The sequence below is a fragment of the Periplaneta americana genome, chromosome 4 (genome assembly GCF_040183065.1).
Source record: "Periplaneta americana isolate PAMFEO1 chromosome 4, P.americana_PAMFEO1_priV1, whole genome shotgun sequence".
Taxonomy (NCBI): Eukaryota; Metazoa; Arthropoda; class Insecta; order Blattodea; family Blattidae; genus Periplaneta; species Periplaneta americana.
In genome coordinates this window covers 147,670,632-147,687,037 of record NC_091120.1, presented here as the reverse complement: position 1 = coordinate 147,687,037, position 16,406 = coordinate 147,670,632, and the positions used below count along the sequence as shown (strand labels likewise).

The 16,406-nt window shown below is 36.2% G+C and overlaps 1 protein-coding gene across 2 annotated transcripts in view; it reads right to left on the bottom strand.

Moving 5' to 3' along the window:
• LOC138698296 (cytochrome P450 4C1-like) overlaps positions 1-16,406 on the bottom strand; it is a 58,093-nt gene that overhangs the window by 34,339 nt on the left and 7,348 nt on the right. For both annotated transcript variants that reach the window (XR_011331820.1, XM_069824100.1), the window contains exons 2-6: positions 11,347-11,453; positions 10,604-10,700; positions 6,058-6,243; positions 5,901-5,967; positions 3,428-3,554 (exon numbers count right to left, since the gene is read on the bottom strand). Coding sequence is in view for 1 of the 2 variants with exons in the window: in XM_069824100.1 (XP_069680201.1) it covers positions 3,428-3,554; positions 5,901-5,967; positions 6,058-6,243; positions 10,604-10,700; positions 11,347-11,453 (584 nt within the window). In the remaining variant the exon portion in view is untranslated. The remainder of the gene's footprint in view (positions 1-3,427; positions 3,555-5,900; positions 5,968-6,057; positions 6,244-10,603; positions 10,701-11,346; positions 11,454-16,406) is intronic.

The window sequence follows — 16,406 nt, the reverse complement described above, 5'->3', positions numbered from 1 at the left end:
ATTAAGACCCCTTGCTGGTTACAGATTGAAAGATCAGAAGAGAAATAGTGAAATTCGTGAAGAGTTACAAATACAAAGTCTCCCTGACTTCATAGACTCTTCTAGACAACGGTGGTACCAACATCTGCTGAGAATGGACGTAAACCGCTCTCCTGTACAGATGTTCCTTATCAACCAGTTAGTACAAGGGATCTTGGCAGGCTCAGAAAGAGATGGAAAGAAGCACAAATGACAAAAAGAATGATGTGGAGCTCAATGCTTAAACGATGGCAACGTAGGATGCCAGGACGACCGTAGAGCCATCTGCGGGCGATTGCACTCTGAAGTCGGTAACAGCATTTACTACCTTACCACCCACCTCTCTTTCTGTGTCGGTAACAATATTCACTACTATATCAGACCATTTTATTTACTACCGCAATGTACATAATTTCTATTCCATTTCGATTACAATTTTATCCTCCTTTTTCCAGCTCACCTGCCGGTAACAATAGTTAATAGTTACCAGCTTCGTATTTCGGGTTGGGAAGGGAATGGAAAGGGCATGTTTTTTTATAACTCTTAAGGGATGAAATGTCTTATACGTGTTCTTTTATTCTGTTCAACTGATTATCAGGTAAGAAGTTGATACTGGTTTTAAATTGAAATGTATTTACTGAAATTGTAAATATAAATGAAATATAACGACATTATTATTGATACGCTTCAAGCAAACAAATGGGAAAGAATTAAGGTACATACTGTAATACGTGTAGACTCAAATAGAAGGAATCCGGACTTGGCATTCTTTCCACTTTCTGAAATATGTTGAGAGGCATGTAATATTGTTTACTTAATGTACTTCTTTAAACTACTTCCGTCGTCGGACCTACAGAGAGTAATGCAACCGTGTTCTTATAGGTGAATCTAACATGAAATATACGATTAGCTGTGTGTCTTTTAATATCGCAATATTCAGACGAACTGTACCGGTACATATGTTTCATATTAATAAACAGGAAAAGGTTTTTATTTGGTATCGTGGATATCATATTCTGCTGTAATTTAATGGAGCCCAGACAACTTGGTACACAACATGTTTTGGCCCTGGTTTTCTGTGACATGCTGGAATAATAGAAAACAATGTTGTGATGTTTCTTAAATCCCTAATAAATAACACATATTATGTATTTAATTCTTTTGCATTTGTTTTCTTCCAGCGTATCAGTCATTTCGCCTTACAATAAGCTCAGTGATAGTATGTGAAAACTACATCACAATAATTCTTAGTTATGTTTTAATATGGTATTTACAATTTCATTAAATACATTTCCATTTAGCCTATATAATCAGCAGTAAGTATGTATTAACTGCTTACCTGATATTTTGTTGAATAGATTAAAAGAACACGTATAACACACATTAACAAAAGTGAATAGTACTATATTCTGCTGGTACTGTGGTCAGTGAACTCGAACGTTAAAATTTGAATTTCAAATGAAAATACGGTCGCTCATGTTTGTAGCAGAATTCGATTTGTTTGCCACACACTGAGAAATTATTGAAGGAACGATCAATTATTGAACACAGATTCCATTAGATATCTCTGTATTTCATGTATGAAATCTTCCAATGAGAGTTGCACTGGAAGGAACAGTTGTGATCTCCTGGAAATGGAACAGACCTAAACCATAGGCGGCGAGAGAACCGTTTCCTTGGGGGGAGGGGGCAAAGCAAAACCATAGAATCCCGATATCTCGAGATTATAGAGAACATCAATTATATCTTCCCCCCGTTATAGCTTGACCTTGGTACAGTATATTGGAATATCATTTAATAAACGTATTGTAAAATAAAGTAAAATTGTAACAAAATATACAGACGATTTTACTTTTTTTTTCTCTTGTATGGAGGAGGATCTCGAAGGCTTGCACTGCAGCCTGAGGCGTATTGTGCTTACCACTCCTATTCTGTGAATGATGGGCAGCTGAATGGCCGCGCTCTTGTACAAGTATAGCACATCGCGTGTCCGTGAACTTAACGCAGGCTATTGTATGGATGATGATATGTGAATTAATTATGGCGAAATGAGTCCGAGGTCCAACACCGACAATTACTCAGAAATTCTGCTTCAATTCGTTGAGGAAAAAATCGGAAAAACTCCAACTAAGTATCTTGTCCCAACGAGGATTTGAACCTGGGCCCACTTGTTTCATTGCCAGATGTGCTAACCATTACCCCACAGCGGTGGACCAATTTTAATTTTTTTTATCTGTTTATTTGAAAAAGCAAGATGTCATATCAGAAACTTAATCATAAACAAAAGCAAGAAAAATCTTTTGAATTCAATGTTTTCTAACGTTACTAGAAAAAAAAAGAGAGTCCGGCCAAGTTTGGGGGGGGGCAGTGCCCCCATGCCCCACCATAACTCCGCCTATGGCATAAACCATGTTGTATTTGATGATGACATGAGGATATTAAGTTAGTTGTGCTTAGACTATTGTTACGTCATGAATGATGTGAAGCCTGAGGTATGGACAGGTTACAACTGAAATGTGTTTTGTATTGCAGCAATTGAATGGGGATATGTTTCTCGTGCGTACAACGAACACTCTATGCATACCTAACCTTGTAGTCTCTGTGGATAAATTCATTGAATTTTGTTTTTTAGAGTTTTCGCACTGTGTTATAGACAAAGAAACATAGACTATTTTCAGGCTATATATATATATATATATATATATATATATATATATATATATATATGCAACCACGATCGGAAGAGATAAAGACAGAGGAACCCATTGTTTAAATCCATTAACAAAGAGTTCTTTCGTTCATGATACGTCTTTTCTGGTGTTGAAATTCATACGTAGTTTGATAGCACAGTCTAGTATATACTGTACAGTAGCGAAGTTCAATACGTAGTAAATATGCAAACATTAGATAGTTGCTCACCACTAGGATCGCTAATATCGCCTCATTACAGGCAATGCAAAATAGTACCGTCACAGTCTATTGTTTCTAGCACCCTCAAAACTCAAGCTTCTTGACTGTATATAGTGGACTGTGTTGATAGTATGTCACGATATAAAAAAAAAATTTTCATGCCAAGATGAACGCTATGAAATGCTTAAATTATTATATAATGGCATTTTCTTCAGTTTCTATGTGATATGAAGGGTTCAGAGCCATAGTGGGCCAGGCACCATTTATTAAAAACGGAGAAAGCAATGGTTAAAGTTAAGTGAATACCACAGTTCAATGAAGATTGACATATAATTTAGTTTTAATGTGTATACTTTATATTACTTGCTATATGTTTTCATTGAATTATGGTAAAAACTTCATTTTAACCCTTGTTTTCTACGGTTTTAGTAAATGGCGCTTGGCCCACTATGGTTGTGAACCCTTCATATGTTCATAAAAGTTTAATAATTTTACGTACCTTGTTGGCGAAGTCGTGAATTATTTTCAAACATTTGTTGTGTGTTCTTCCGAGTGGAGTGAGATTGAATATGAAGTCAGGATACAATAATGGCAGCACTACACGTTTCGAAATTGCCATGGTCAGACTGAAACACCACAGTTATTGACTGCTCTGAGTTGTTTCACATATTTTAACGCTGCCTCTACATCATTGACACATTTTATAATAAAAATATGGGACGGGATAATATATATCATATATTGCAATCACCTTAGTCATCATCATCATCATCATCACCATCATCACATCATCATCATAATCAGCAACATTATCATCACCAACCCCACAACCACCAACATCACCACCACCACCACCACCATCACCACCACTAGCATTAGAAGGATTCGACCAAGTACCTATTCCGAATAGATTCAATGTATTGCTTTCAATGACACTTGTGTGTAATGCAGTGAGTATCAGCAAACGTTTCGGTGTTTCTGTCTGCCAATCAGTAGCATGTCACCAGCGCCTCTGCCGCTGCTTGCAACTGTGAACTCACGACTCTTCGTCGGATAAACGCTGAATACTGTACTGTGTTATATTAATAACATTCGGTACTCACCATCCTCACAGTACCTACTGGAAGTGTTGCCCATCTCGTGTGGGACATAATTAAACCTATTCTCTAAATTTAGTATTGTTCTTATACACGGAACTGGGCGGCCGGGAAATATAAATTTTTCCATTATTCCCATTTGTACGTTTTTAAATATGTACAGTACACGTTCTAGCACTGGATATGTAACCATTACAGAACAAAACACAACGTATAAGCTGCAATTATTCTTAGTTGACAAGCAAACGTTCTCATGGGGACAGATAAAAAAAAGTTAATATGCGAGTGCAGACATATTCATAGCTTAATATGCTATTTTAGTACAGGGGCATCATTTTATTTTTACTAAGATTTCTAATATTAACCTGGCTATACCTTTGGATTAACGGTTGAGAACCGGAAACATCGTTTGCTACCCCTTTCCAAAACTGCAGTTCGATGATACTGCGCAAAATAAACCAAATCAATTTACTAGATATAGGAGGGAAGAAAAGTAGTTAATCTATTTACGTAAACTAGGAAATATAGCGATTTTGAGTTTGATAATTTTCATAAGGTTTTTGTTTAATCAAAATACAGTACAGCTGTATTAACAATAAGTGTTTTTACTCACGAACTGAGCTATCAATTCGAATGTAGCCTATTCATTATGCAGTGTGTTATTCTACTGTCTACAGCACATTAGCGTACAATATAGAGAATGAAGTTACATTGAAACATAATCATAATATGGATATTTAAACAGTTTTTAAAATGGTGGCCGTTCATTTCGATACAGACTTCAGTTCTTTTGTGCATATTATCGCACTATAGACTATTGTACCTAATTCCAATTACCATCTTCGTCCTTAGTACTAAATTCAAATTCAAATTCAAATTTATTCACAATTTACATTTGAAAATGGTACATATGAATAGATACCCGAAATGATTAGTAACTAGTGACTAGTTCTAGTAACTCATTTTGAAATAATGTTGTACTTACTCTATAAAAGACTACCTTACGTATTGTAAATTCAATCTTCACTTTTGCCCGATCCGAAAAGATAAAATTACTCAGACGTGCTATATACTGTCCGTCAAAGTGGTTTTGTCGCAGGGTCGTAGAAAGAGGGGAAATCACGTGAAAGTTAATTACTTAACGAGGTCCTTTTATTTAAGTTACTTTAAATAGTTGTATTATATTACGTAGACGTCCAATTCCTAACATAAATTAATGTTTTCAGAAAAGAGCTAAGACAGCCCTGCCACTAACCTTTACAGAGGGGAGAGTAGAAGAGGGTGGGGGAAACCGGGATGCGACGTAGGCAAACGGACAACAGTACCTGTGCGAAAATATGATTCAATATTGAAAACTCTTTCGTCACTGGAAAACGCGAACATATTTCTGAAACGTACTCTACTCACTAACTCAGTTCAGTTTCCTATGACCGTAAGGCGACTTTGACTGTATACGCGGCCTTGGTTCTGTGCGGAAAACGATTGGAAATTTACTAGTAGAGGGGGTGGGAGCGAAGTACATTCAAAAACTCAGGTACAATAAAATTTGAAGTAAAAATAAAATGATGTCCCTGTATAAACCTGATCATAGTTTTATGCACTAAGTAAATGTAAATGTATCTTAATTTGTACAAATTGTTTAAGTAAGCTATTGCCCAAGATTTCGAAAATATAGCCTATTACAGTGGGTACGATTTTATCAGAGCTTTTTTAGAGTTTGCTTGAATTTTGCGGAAAAGTGTCAAAGAAACAATATCGACTGTGATACAATTTGTCTTGTTCAATTACTGGTTATTGATATTATATTAATTCATGGGTTCATAGAATTTAAACTTGTGTTCAGAAGCTCAATTCGACTAATAAAACGGTACTTACTCGTACACAGCATTAACGTACTCCGATGTTCCTTCCTGTGCGTGAACAGCTATGCCCATGGCGGACTCTGCGACATAAAATTGATTGTGTTTTATCTTCTCAGTTTGAGTACCTTTGTTGGATACAGCTAAGTTACATGCTTCTCACCAGTACTTACCACAGATGATATCAAGGGAGCATCTAGAGATGTAGGGTTGTACACAGAATCCTTCAGAGCCGACTTCTTTCTCTAATTTCTTTACCAGAATTTTACTCTGCTCTACAATTACTGGAATGAAAGATTCTAGAATCTTGAAATGAAAAGATGGAGTAAGAATCTTCCGGTGAGTATGCCACTTTGATCCTATTGAAAAGAAAATGTTGTTAGTCGGACAGAAAATTAGAATGAATTGATAATCATACAAATAACGTCACTGTTCAGGCTGTTTCTTCAACTGTAACTTGACATTGGTTTGCTATCCTTCCTTATATTTGTCTGTTTTTGGACTATAACTCAGTAACATAATTATTTTAAAATACGACAGTTGCATTATCTAATTCCCAAACATATATTAACGGCCAAAACTCCAATAACCATCGCCGCAGAGATATTTTAAATGAAACCAAAAAAATATATGCAAATCAAAAGTCCACTGCGAAAAGGGGGAATGTCAAGTGTATTGCATTTGGCAGGAAATGCAATTTAAACTTTGACATTCCCACTCTTTTCTGTAGTGTACCAATTCTTGAACACGATGTAGATCAAGAACTATCATCTTTCTTGCAGTCCAACAAACCCGTAGGTTCATTGCCGCCCTCACATAAGCCCGCCATCGGTCCCTATCCTGTGCAAGATTAATCCCGTCTGTATCATCATATCCCACCTCTCTCAAATCCATTTTAATATTATCCTCCCATCTACGTCTCGGCCTCCCAAAAGATCTTTTTCCCTCCGGCCTCCCAACTAACACTCTATATGCATTTCTGAATTCGCCCATACGTGTTACATGCCTTGCCCATCTCAAACGTCTATATTTAATGTTCCTAATTATGTCAGGCGAAGAATATAATGCATGCAGTTCTGCGTTGTGTAACTTTCTCCATTATCCTTTAACTCCATCCCTCTTACACCCAAACATTTTCCTAAGAACCTTATTCTCAAACACCCTTAATCTTTGTTCCTCCCTCAAAGTGAGAGTGCAAGTTTCACAACCATAAAGAACAACCGGTAATATAACTGTTTTATAAATTACAACTTTCAGAGATTTTTGACAGCAGACTAGATACAAAAGTTTCTTAACCGAATAATAACAGGTATTTCCCATATTTATTCTGCGTTTAATTTCGATTTCGTACAATATTCTGGTCACGAGACATAATCATATACTTTGTCTTTTCGGGATTTACTTCCAAACCTGTCGCTTTACTTGCTTCAAGTAAAATTTCCGTGTTCATTTGTGGATTCTCTCCTAACAAATTCACGTCATCCGCATAGGCAAGAAGCTGATGTAACCCATTCAATTCTAAACCCTGTCTGTTATCCTGAACTAACGTCACCTAGTGCCAGATATTATTTTAACATTCGTTGAGGCATGAGTTAAGTGCAGAAGATGGTTAAATATGATGCAAAACTATTGCTAAATTTTCAAAAAATTTTCTTTTCCGTTAACCTTAGACAGCCCGAGAGGTGTCCGTCGAACATATGACGCTAATTTTTGTAGATAACACTCAACAAACTATATTCTTTTTACATATGACCTACGGTGTGCCTTAACAATGTAATAATGCACAATATACCAAGTTTTCAACTTTCTACTTCATACAGTTTCTTGGCTATTGTTGATGTATTAATGTTTTGACACAAGAACTTATGAGAAGGTTGGCACTTTTTAGGATGGTTTGCTTCATTCGCTACAAATACACCGCGATGATACAGTCATACTACACTGACTTTAATACTCACAATTTTAAGATATGAACTAAAGAGTGCAAGATTCTGCGATGCACATAATCTCATAAATTTCAATGGACCCGCTAACATTATAAGCAGTCAGTGTATGCGGGATGACTTAAGGAAAAGTGAAGTTGTTTCGTATCGGAGTATATGGCACGTGCCGCGCCGTCCGTCTTTTGTGTACCTGGCGAGTACAGCAGCGTACAGAACGAAGGAATCCCGGTCCGTTCATAGTAACATTGCAACGCATTGTGTGCATTTGTGTTATCCTGCTCAAGTATTTAGTACGAGTTGAATAGTGTAGTGTCGAAGTCAAAACGTTAAATTCGCTCAGAATGCAATTAAGAAGTGTGAGAGTGACATTTTATGTAATAACGAAGACAATATCGTGTGTAATGTATGTAAAATTGAAATAAAAACCAGAACAACTCAGGCTATAGAGAAACATTGCAACAGTACATCGCACAGGAATTGCGTTGAAATGAAATCTGAGGAACCATCATCATAATCATCATCACCATCATCATCATCATCATCATCATCATCATCATCATCATCAGGGCTGGGCAGTATTTGTAATACATGTATTTCAAATACGTATTTGAAATAAATTTGTATTTTGTATTTTGTAATTTGTAAGGATTTTCGAAAGTATTTTGTATTTTGTGTTTAAATACATAAAATTGAAGTATTTTGTATTTCAAATAATCAAAATACTTTTTTCTTCTTCTTGTTCTTCAAGTTTTCGATTTCGATTTGAAGAATAAATTTTTGTCTTATTTGCCTACCCATTTCAGTTGTGCTAACCAAAACACTTAGTTTTCTTGCCACAACTGATTTCCTTAATGTCACGAAGAAATCTCCAACAGCATCAAGGATCCATCACCCAACACTTGCTAAATGTTTAGCATTATGGAATGCGACTAGGAGACTCAAATACTCAGAAATTATATCAGATGTCTTGAAATATTCATTAAAGTTTTCTTGCCCAACTCGATGGAATTCTCTTTATGACTCAATCTCTCAAATATTGCAATTCAAACATGATATAAACAGTATATGTGAAAAACTGGGATTGCCAACCTTCAAAGATGTTGAGTTTCAGTACCTTGAAGAATATTGTGTAGTTCTGAAACCCATTGCCGTAGCCCTTAATTTAATGCAAATGAGAAGACTTGCTATTACGGCCAACTTCTGTCCACATTAATTTCCCTTAAAAACAGATTACATATTCTGTTACCTAGTAATCTACGCCATCTATTCCAAGTAACTCCAATCCTAATAAGTTCACTTTCATCAAGATTTAAAGTGATGTTTGATATGATCCCAGAACAAAATTGAACTATTTTGGCAGCTTGCTCCACCCATCATTGAAGATGAAATGGCTACCTGACATTTCCTCACTAAATGATAAGAAGAGGACACAGAATATGTGTGTGAAATCAGCTGAGCAGTTGTCTGCTATATCTTTGGTCAGTTCAGACGATGAAGACGATGAAAACAATTTTTGTATTTTCAACTCAAGTAAAACAGACTTTGAAAAGCAAAAAGAAAAGAACTTGTCTGCTGTGGAGTATGAGCTCACACAATTCTTCAATGACAAAGGGACAACCCTGTGCACTCTAGAGAATTACCCAACAGTGAAACAAGCTTTTATAAATAAAATACAAGTTTGTGTTCCTCTACGCCTGTAGAAAGATTGTTCTGTTTTGCAGGATTTATTCATTCACAAGCAAGGGGATCCTTATCTTATGAACATTTAAGGCACTGGTTGTTTTCAAAGGGAGCAGTAATTATTCATATGTGTCATAATTTCATTGCTGCCTGGGAAAAGGAAGAAGTTCAGTTACAGTGTTTATATAAAACTTCGAGGTAAAAATACTTTTAATATTAATATAATATTTTAGATTTTCAGTAATATTCTTATTTCTTTAGGCCTATATATTTTATCGAGTATTTGAAATACAAATGTATTTTGAGTATTTGAAATACAAATATATTTTGATTAATTTTTTTAAAGTATTTTGTATTTGTATTTCAAATACAATTATTTGAAGTATTTTGTATTTGTATTTGAAATACCTGGCTGTCAGTATTTTGCCCAGCCCTGATCATCATCATCATTTAGTTGTGCGGGTCTAAACGACGCATGTAATATGATGCTCAGTGCAAATATTCCTCTAAAGAAATTGAGTGATCCCCATTTTAGAGTTTTTCTTCAGAAATTCTCTCGATACAAAAACTGTTTAAGCGATAGGCGAAGACGATTCAGCTTCGACAACTTACGAGAATATATTGTCGTTTACTGCAACGCTGGTAATTGCATCAATGATGACGAGGACTGAACTTGCAAGGTATGTGCTACAGTACGTTACTTTTCTTTTCCTTCTGACTGTACGGAGATACAGTAGCATGTTGACGTCGTCTGTTTACGTTTAAAACCTGTTGAGCCAATGGCCTGAATGAAAAAAAATGTAACATATAGTAAATTTGCACCTACATTCAACGATAAGTCATCCCGCATCCACTGTCTAATAATAAGCATAAGTTGCACATTCCATTTGATCATTGTTTTTGTAGAATCATAACCTGGCCCATGACTGAACAAATGCTATACTTAAAAACATTAGGACATTTTATTTCTTTATCTTATTTACTGAAGTATTTTGCACATACTTCCTTAATACGCTGAGTTCAATAGTTACTTTCTTTACAAAATGGTGAATAGTAGAGGATGTTAATAAATTTCATATATCAAAAATATTGTTACCTGTTGCAGTTAGGAGTCCAGATCCGAGCCAAGGATGCAGAAAAGCGTACATAAAAGATTTGCTTAGCGCTTGAGAACTAGAATTTCCAAGGACAACCTGAAAAGGAACAGAGGATTGAAGTCCAAATTATATTATCGGAATCAGAAGACGACCTCAAAATTCAATAAAGCACTTGAATAGTTTTCAAGAGAATACGATATAAAAATTAGGCCTATAGTATTAAATGAATATTTTTCAATATGTGAATACGTAATGTCTTACCAGTGACGGTCTCTGCGATATATATATGTAAATTTACATTCAATTTTTATGTTCTATTTAACGACGCTCGCAACTGTCGAAGTTATATCAGCGTCGTCGGTGTGCCGGAATTTTCTACCGCAGGAGTTCTTTTACATTCCAGTAAATCTACTGACATGAACCTGTCGCATTTAAGCACACTTAAATTTCATCGACCTGGGTCGGGATCGAACCCCCAACCTCAACCACAGAAGATCAACCATACACCGATTACGCTACCCAGGCGGTTACACATTCTACTAAACATGTTAGTAATTAACATTCACTGTGCTAAATATCATCACAAGCTGCCAAAATACGGAACTGTAATGCAGTCCACATAACTGAACATCTCCACTGCGTTTGCATTCTAGTTTGTGATGTGAATAACGAGCTTGTTTTACTCCCTAATTAGTTTTCGTGTAGTAAATCATATACTGATTGCAACAAGGAATACTTTTACCTCCACATCTTCCACATCCGAGACGCTAACACATGGAGTACGACCCATCCACCATATGAAAATAGGTCCATTAGTTAGGTTCACTTCCAGTGCTTTCGCCCATCTTTCTGAAATATACAAATTTATAGAGAAGCATTTCTCTTCACAGGTTGTTTACGACAGTGTAATTAATACGAGGGTTGTAAATAAAGTAGTGGCAAAATAGAGAGTACGAACATATTATTGAACTTACATAAAAAAATACATTTATATTCGTTCAATATAATCACCAGCGTGTTCCTGTATTTTTTGCCAAATCCGTGGTAACCGTTGAATTCCGTTAGTGAGGTTGTTTCTGTTGATCTCTCTGATGGACTGCCCTACTGCGTGAAGCACTGATGCACTATTTGGAAACTCTTGCCTCTAAGTGGTTCTTTATACCGTGGATACAAGTCGTAGTCACAAGAGTCAGGGGATTACGGAGGATGTTCCAATACTTCCCAATCCCATCTCTGTAGTAATTCAACCACTGCTCCTGCGACATGACAACGATCATTGTCATGCAAGATGGAAGATAGATTCGCTCTCAGGAAATGTGGACGTTTGCGCCGCATAGCTGGGCGTAGATTGTGTTCGAGAAAATACGCTGTATTGATATTTGGATTTTGAGATGCGGCCTGGTTATTGATAACACCTTCACTGTCGTATGCCACTATCAGAGGGTTCTTATAGCACTTTTTTTAACGTGGTGATCTATTGTGATGCCATTCATTAGACTGACGCTTTATTTCAGGCTCGTATGCCCGTGCCCATATCTCGTCAATGGCAAAATACGTTGCAGGAATACGTCCCCTTCGTTGTGGTATCTCTGTAGGTGGAGTTAAGCTATTGCGTATTGGTGCCACTTCTGTGCTTCTGTCAGGTTATGAGAAACCCAACGCGCTGCAGTTTTTCTCATGTCGAGATCATTCTTCAGGATGTGCCACACAGTTTGATGACTGAGTCCAACCTCGATGGATAATTCTCGTACAGTCTCGCGGTGGTCAACAACACTAACTCCACTTGTTCGTCACAAATGGACGGTGGACCTGTGCGGGTCACATGTGCAGTCTCATTCCGACCTGTACAAAATGCAGAGACCCATTTTGCAACCGTCCGATTTGTAGTGCGTTATCATAAGCTTCAAATAACCCTTGATGACATTGGCGTGCATTTCTACCACGGGATACCTCGATTTTTATCCACGATCGCTGCTCAAGTTTAGTACACATGCTTTAAAGCAGTTAAAAATAGTATTCTACATTTAACCATGCACAATAACGACATCAGTTGTCATAGAAACGGGTTTTATCATTTAATACATCGACAATATCACCAGCTGTCTCGTAACGCATGCGAATGCGCATGGTCCATTTCCGGCAATGTTGCCACTACTTTATTTTCAATACATGTAGTTATATTATGTTACATTAATAAAATTCATATCTTACCCTAGTATTGAACCAATAGAGGCATTACATTACACTAGGGTAGTGGTTCATAAAGTGGGGGTCGTGTAAAGTGTTGAAAGAGGTCGCGAGAAATTTACAAAATTAAACAAAAAACACCTTAATGACATATTTATTTTGTATTTAGAAACATAAACATAACGTTGAACATAAAATCAAATAATGTTTCAGTAGTTATAATGTAAAAAATTAATAATTCGATAAATGTGTCTGTTTATTTCAGAAGACAGTTCCTCAAATCTCGAGCCCGAATACGACACATACTCAGTTAAATCATTTTCAAGTTCAATGAGATTTCTCGCTTTTGTTTTTATGGAAATGACAGAAGAGATTTTTATTTTCCACTAGCCGTACCCTTGCGCTCCGCTGCACCTGTTAGAAATAAATATAAAGTAATTACATATTTAAAATAGGGTGTTTGATCCAGGGAACATTCGTGTTTGATAGAATATGTTGCTTAGTTTAAATTGTATTTAAATCGTATTTAAATAATTAAAATGCGGTCATTTTGGTCCAGAGAGCACTCAGAAGTTACTGTAATAACATTATAGCATTATGTCCATCTAGAGAAACTACATTTTCCAATGGTAAAATAATAATTAATTATACAAATCCATTTAGTTAGCTTTCGATATTACTTCATACAAACACAGAAACATTCTCTGTAGGCTATGTTTCATAGCTTTCGATTGTTGTTGTCCAAGGCCCCTTATAGATGTAGTCATTTGTTTTCATTTCATTACACCGCCTTAGATGGTATTGTATTTTAACTTTAAAACTCATTTATCTCATTAAATATCAGTCCTATCAAAATTTTGCATGGAATAAAACTTATCGGAAATCATATTTAAAGAAACTTTTGTTACGTAATATATTTCACAAAAATCAATAATAAGCAACATATTTCGATTTATTTAATTCAGGTCCCCTTATAACCCACCTTTTAAATAATGTATTTTGGATGTCATATAGCCTAAAATCTAAGTTGCAGCGAACTTTATGTATATTCCAATTTTCATATAAATCGGTTCAGCCATTATCGCGTGAAAAGGTAACAAACATCCAGACAGACAGACAGACAGACAGACAGACATATAAACAAAAATTTCAAAAAAGTGATTTTCGGTTTCAGGGTGGTTAATTATATGTGTTAGGACCAATTATTTTTGGAAAATCGAAAATTACCAGAAAAATTTCGGCTACAGATTTATTATTAGTATAGATAAATACGAGGTTGCAAATATTATCAAAAATTAAAAAAAAAAAAACTTATGGTGGCTCAAGGTATTTTTACATTCTTTTGATCCGAAACTAGCCTACGTTCTGCGAAGAAAAAAGTATCGTTTTAAAATTACATTATTAGGTATTTATTTTAATTTCTTTTCCTTCATAATTTTGAAACTTCCATCATTTGAATGCAACTGTCTAAAACGGTTTCAATATCCACTGTGACTATCATAATTCTTTTGAGTTTCTTTCGGAAAATACTCCAAAAGCTGTTGTTTAAAATTATGCAAACTTAATTGCCTGTCCGCAAAACCAAACACAGTATTTGTCGTATCATGTGTAGCTATACTATCCATGATTTCTAGTATTTTTTCGAATGGGGTTAAATACTGGTAGATATGGGAAGAGTCGCAAACTAAACTGTCAACCAAAAGTGGGTCACGCCTTCAAAAACTTTGGGAACCACTGCACTAGGATGACCAGATGTCCTATTTTTCGCAAGTGTAATAACTATGAGACATCAGATATTAAAGTACTTACGCATTAGGCGCCTAAAAGGTACTGAATTATTAAACAAATAATCAGGAAAAAAGCATTGGAAAACTGTAAATTAGAGGAGAAAACACTAATATATTTTATTGTACAGGCATCTGAGATGAGAAAAACATATAATATACGAGACGCATCCAGAAAGTAAGTTTCCCGATTTTTTTCCCTTGAAAGTAAACGTAATTAGCCGTGTCAATTGCGCATGCGTAACAGATCTATGGCGTATCAATCATATGCCAGCCGGACAGGTCCCGCCTGGTGCCAGTAGCGTGGCAGCAGTGGTCCGAAATGGAAGCTCTTATTCCTTCTCCCGCCGCCTGCGAGTTTCGGTCGGTAATAAAGTTCTTTAATGCACAGAGCATTGCGCCAATTGAAATTTATCGGCAGCTCTGTCAGGTCTCTGGGCCGAACATCTCTCTCTCCCTCTCTCTCTCTCCCTCTCCCTCTCCCCCTCTCCCCTCTCCTCCTCTCCCCTTCTCCCTCTCTCCCTCTCTCCCTCTCCACCTCCCCCCTCTCCCTCTCTCTCTCCCTCTCTCCTCTTCTCCCCCTCCCTCTTCCCCTCTCTCTCCCTCTCCCTCTCCCTCGCTCTCTCCCTCTCCCTCTCCCTCTCTGTTTCTCTCTCTGTCTATCTTTTTTTTTTTCAAGAAATTCCTGTCCTCCGGTGAGCGTTTAGGCAACGACGAAGAGCTGAAGACGTCTGTCACACGCTCGTTCCATTTACAGGCGGCAGAGTTCTACGACAGAGGGATACAAAAGTTGATCCCACGATACGACAAGTCTCTCAATTCTGATGGTGGCTATGTTGAAAAATAGCTGAAACATTGCTGTACCTGTTGCCAATAAATCTTTTCCTCAAAGTGTGTTTTTTTAATAGGGAAACCTACTTTCTGGATGCGTCTCATATGATGATTGATGAAATACAGAATATAATATAACATAATTATTACATAAGAAACTAAATGAAATCATAGTTCCGGTGCGTAAAGATAGAAAGAATACCTAATGTTATTAATTTATTAAGTAATAGCAAAAGTAAGTGTTCTGTTTTTTTTTTTGTTGCTAAAGCAATGTCAATGACCTTCATAGTTGGCATTACAGTAAACCAGTAACACTTTGTCAAGACTGGAACACTGAAATTTGTGGCGCTTGTTCATAAGATAAGTCTCTATGTCGAAAAAACTTTTGATCAATTGAAATCAGTGGGACGTTCTTAAAAAAATTTATTCTAGTTACATTAAGCTGCTGCATCTGTTGATTTTAGTTTTCAACGCCATTTTGATATAACAATGTCATTCCATAATTAACAAAATATGCAATATATTCTGAATTTTTATTCTATTTATTACTTTCGAACACAAGTCAGTCTTTCCCAATACATTTTCACTCATTTTTCCAACAATTAAATGAACTACTCGTGTATATATATATATATATATATATATATATATATATATATATATATATATATATATATATATATATATTGTCGTCCAAGTGAATCTGAAGTTTCAACTGAATTCCAAATGCTTCTGAATGCTATCTCTAATTTCTTTGTGTTGACCACTGGCGTGCCTGGTGGAAGAGGAGGTTGGGCGGGCTGGACCCCTCCAAAATCCTGGAGCGGAGCTGGTTGAGATCTATAATTTTAAAATTTATTTTGTATTCTTGTTTTGTACTCAGTACCGCTACCACGAAGCTGTACTGCGAAGTTAGAATGCTAACTGATAGGCTATTTAAATCGTCGATCGATAGAAGCCGAAGTTATATCGAAGCTAATGATAGCAGTGACAAAAATCG